The 4650-nt window shown below is 37.4% G+C and overlaps 1 protein-coding gene across 3 annotated transcripts in view; it reads right to left on the minus strand.

The window, feature by feature from the left end:
- Positions 1 to 4650, minus strand: part of TNIK (TRAF2 and NCK interacting kinase) — a 345956-nt gene that overhangs the window by 208631 nt on the left and 132675 nt on the right. The window contains exon 1 of one of the 3 annotated variants that reach the window (XM_025046048.1): positions 1600 to 1667. The exons of the other annotated variants lie outside the window; for them this stretch is intronic. Coding sequence (XP_024901816.1) covers positions 1600 to 1629 — 30 coding nt within the window. The 5' untranslated portion in view covers positions 1630 to 1667. Of the gene's footprint in view, positions 1 to 1599; positions 1668 to 4650 lie in introns of those variants that run through there. 3 annotated transcript variants of the gene reach the window in all.

Raw genomic sequence — 4650 nt, forward strand, 5'->3', positions numbered from 1 at the left:
ATTTCTTATAGCACAGATCCGCTAGAGACGAAGTCTCTTATGCTTCTTCAAAAATCTTTGCCTCTATTCTTAAAGAATATTTTCACAAAGGATATAGATTTTAAGTTTAACGGGGTTTTATTTCCCCCTCTAGAACTTTAAAGGTATTGTTCTACTCTCTTCTTGCCTTCATAGTGTCAAACGGTAAGTCCACAATCATTTGAATCAGTTTTTCTATACGCAGTGTGCCATTTTCCTCCTGACTGCTTTCAAGATTTCTTCTTTATCATTAGTTTTAAAAAACTTGACTATAATGTGTTTTGGTGGTCTTTCTCTGTATTAACTTTGTCTGGGTTACACTGAGCTTTATGAATCTGTAAATTTATGTTTTCCATGAAATTTGAAAAAAATTTGCCCATTATCTCTTCAGTATTTTTTGGCTTCATTCTCTCTCTCTTTTCCTTCTGGGACATTAAATATATGTTAGATTTTAATCTGTCTCACTAGACTTAAGGTTCTGTTCACTTCTTTCATGCTTCTTTCTTTTTTTTTTTTTTTTTTTTTTCATCAGGGATCGTTTCTCTTGATTTATCTTTAGGTTTAATTCCTAGATTTAGGAATTAATTCCTTGATTTATCTTTAGGTTTAATTCCAGAATTACTTCCATTCTGCTATTTATTTAGTCCTTCTGGAGATATTTTTGGGGGGTATACTGTATATTTTATCTAAAATTTCCCTTTTGCTCTTTTTTTATATTTTCTATTTTCTTACTGAAATTCCCTATACTTCCATTCATTTGTTACAAGAATATTTTCCTTTATCTCAATTACAGTAGTTGCTTTATAATCATTAGCTAATAATTCTAACATCTGGGTCATCTCAGGGGTGGCTTCTGGTAATTTTCTCTTGAGAATGGGTCATATTTTCCTGGTTCTTGGTAGGTCAAGTAATTTTGGATTGTACACTGAACATAGTGAGTGTTGTGAAGACTCTGGATTCTGCTATATTCTTTTGAACAGTGTTGATGTCTATTTAAACAGGCAATTAACTTGGTAAATTATAAACTTTGTCTTCCCTGCAGTTGCTAACTAATCGAATCTCAGTTAAGTTATTTTATCTTAAACTGTGCTGCTCTGAGTATGTCCAATGCATGCACGGTCCAGGAGTCAGCAAGAAACCTGGGCAGAGTTTCCACATACAACCTGGGGTTCTCCTTGTCTGACTCTTCTCACTTTCAGGTAGCTATGGTCACTCCAGCCTCTGTCTTCCTGTAACTCAGGCAAGAAAGATAGCAGTTTTTATCAGAGCCTCAGCTATCCTACGCCACAACTACAGCCTGTTTCCAGGTCAAAGCTGCAAAAATAGACAACTCATCCCCATTAGAATCCCTTCTTCAAAACCTGCTTGCCTTTTTCACTCTCCAAAACCTTCAGGTAGCTACTTTTTTATATTTTGTCCTGAGTTTTTAGTTGTTATCTGCTCAAAGCTTGTTCCATCAAACAAGTAGAAACCACAAATATCTCAATTGAATATATAAAATCTAACTTTAAATGATGAACTACAGACCACTTCAATCTCGTTTTAGCCCATCCCTGCAAGAGTCATATTGGGTCTACCTACCATGGTCAATAAGCATCCTCTATTGTGCATTTCGACTCATTCTCCAGCTTTCATTCACATTTGGTCTCTACTTAGCAAGTCTTTGTTTCCCAAATGCAGGATGTGCACCACTGGTAAACCAGATGACTTCAGGTGGCTAAGACACAAGATTAAATAGCACTGAATCACATTAAGGGAAAATTATTTTCAATTCTTTCAGCTCTTCTGGTTCTGTTAAGGAATAAATCTCAGTTTGGTGCTAATATACCTTTAACACCTTCCTAATAATGGCTAATTTCCTCCTTTTAAACATAAAGACAGCAGGTCTCATGTGAAGAACTTTCTCCAGGCAATAGCATCTAGCTAGAAATAAATAACATTATTTTGTTTTCACTCAATGTATTTTAACAGTTACCTTCTATTTGTAGTGATCCTGTTTTCCATTTGGGATAATGATATAAAGTTTAATTTTAAAATAAAATATCACAAAAAGTAAATTAATTTAAAAATAATAAATGACAGTATAGATGATATACAGATAAGAATAGGAAAAAAGATCTGTAGTAAAGTAGATAATTCTAGTTAATATATCAGATACCCACCCCCTTCCCAAATCTTAGTAACTTACCATAACAGAACTTATTTCTTTCTCATGAAAATTCCAATAGGATGTTTCTGACCTGTGGTTGTTTTCCACATGTTCATTTAGGGACTAAAAATGTCAAAGTTCTACCTTCTTTAACACATGGATTCTAAAATCACTTTGAGCACATCTGGCCAGCAGACAGGAGAGAGAGAGAAAAGGCACAGCATACAGTATGGTTATTAGCCAGGTTTAGAAAAGGTGTACATCCTTCCACCCACATTCCACTAGCTGGAACTCAGTCTCTGACCACACTTAACTATGAGAAGCCAAGAAAGGGGTCTAATTCTGTGCCCAGCAGAAAGAGAGTTTGGGGTTGGGTGAGTATAAAGTTCGGGACATTTCACTAAAGTTTGGGATGCTCTGCACTAGGTTATGTTCCTTTAAAGCAGAGGGGTGGGGGATGCCGTCATGTCTCAGAAACCTCCCTTCATTGTGGAAGAATGACTGTGAATATCAATGTCTCTCTTTCTTGCTCACCTTCCAACTCCCAGTGTTAGGTCTCTGCCCAAGAAATGCAGAGCTAGACAGGTGCTCCTCAGAAACACTATCCATTTTAGTAGCCCTCTCCCCACACAGGAATCTGGGGTGCTCACTGCAGCTCCCCACTGCTCAAGTTTCCTGTCTCCTGCCTGTCCTTTTCTTCCTCGCAGTTTTGTAATCACAATTTATTAATCCTGCCTCTCGTGCTTTCTGAGAATCTAATTAGCTAACCTGAAAAACTAACCGGTGTGCATGTTAATTGAAAGCTTCTTCCTTCCTTCCCTCCAGGGAAATTAAGAACATTTTACATTGTGTCTTCCTGGAGCCCATGATATAGCTTCCACTGTGTCCTAGCAAGATGCTGTAACTGCAGCTCCTGCCTGGGCGACCACAGCCAGGGAGGGAGGCCTATCGGGGACGGTGGGACCTTCCTTCTGGGATAACTTTGTGCCGCCAACCCCACTTCTAGGATATCTGACCTGTTCTTATTTGGTCACTCCGTAACGCAAGAAAGGGTGCCAGCTCCTTAAAATGCAGGAAATGCCCCACCCCAGGATTTTTTCTGACCTTCACAGATCACAGAGGACCTAATTAAGCATCTGAGTTCTCTGCTTGGGCTCAGTAAATGTAACTGAATTGAATTTAAATTACTGATTCGGCACCATTGAGGCATTAGAGTCATTTAAATGTGTCCTACTGTATTCCTTAAAAACAATATATTTTTAAACAATCAAGATAGAAAGTGTCAAATCCTTGCTCATTCCCCAAATGCTATAATTAAAGAGTCAACTTCTCACTTTGTCAGAACACAGTGGAAGGCGCCCATGATGGACTCAGGCCTTCACTTCGATGTGGCCTAAGCTTGACCCTCGCTATTTTAAATTCATGAACTGTTGGCAGAGCATGTCAGCAAATATTGATTTCTATAAACATGCTTCAGGAAAGAAGCAGCCCCTGTAATAAATTGGTGTTTCATGATATATCCATAAAATGCTACAGTACTGGAGAAGCCTTCTGATACTGAATTTTAAACCCATCCTGGAAGGCTTTGTGTTTTTCTTAGTTACACTGATTTTATAAACTTCATCTAAGTGGTTGTCTCAGATGCTTTGTCTATTCCTACTGATCACAGGTTCTGAAGCCAGACTGCAGAGGTTCAAATCCTGTATTCACCACTTTCTACTCATGAGATTTAGGGTAAATTACTTTACATGATGTTTAGAATTTGCTTTAAAATTCTCCAATCAGAAAGTAAAAGGGGTTTGGCAACAGAGTAAATAAAACAGGATGGGCAAGGTATAACTTTATTCATTCTATCTACTTTCATCTTTGTTTGAAATTTTTATAATTAATTCTTAAAGGACATTTTATAATTATCTAGAGCATAAGTAATTTTCCAAGTCTTTTCACAAAACAACTTTCTCCTGTATTCCAAAGATAAATTGTAAAGAATACACCGGGAATTCTATCATTATTTTGCAGAACAATTTCTTTAGGCTTCCCTGTTGTCATATGTTAATAGTATATTATAAAAATGTACTATATAATAGTTTAATCATAATAATACAGGAAGAACTTTACTTTTTTCCCCTTCTACCACTTCAGCTGTTTGGACAAATTCCCTGATGTGTATTTCACTGCAGTACTTGCCTCATATAGTCCAGTCAAGGCCCTAGGTATCTAAACACAACTATCATTTAATGTCAGTCTCCGTATTTGCTCTGCAATTCCAGCCCCTCAATACCTTCTCTTTCCAAAAGGAGAGAGATTGGAGGCAGGAGGAGAAGACAAGAAGAGAAGGAATATACTGCATTCCTTTTCAAGCACTAACACAACTCCGTTATTCCTCCCGTTGACTCTTCAACATCTGGAGAGATCAAAAGACAGATGGCACACCCATCGGGGGGGAGACGAATAAGGCAATACGTTGGATATACTTTTCTTTT

The sequence above is a fragment of the Pteropus alecto genome, unplaced genomic scaffold (genome assembly GCF_000325575.1).
Source record: "Pteropus alecto unplaced genomic scaffold, ASM32557v1 scaffold33, whole genome shotgun sequence".
NCBI lineage: Eukaryota > Metazoa > Chordata > Mammalia > Chiroptera > Pteropodidae > Pteropus > Pteropus alecto.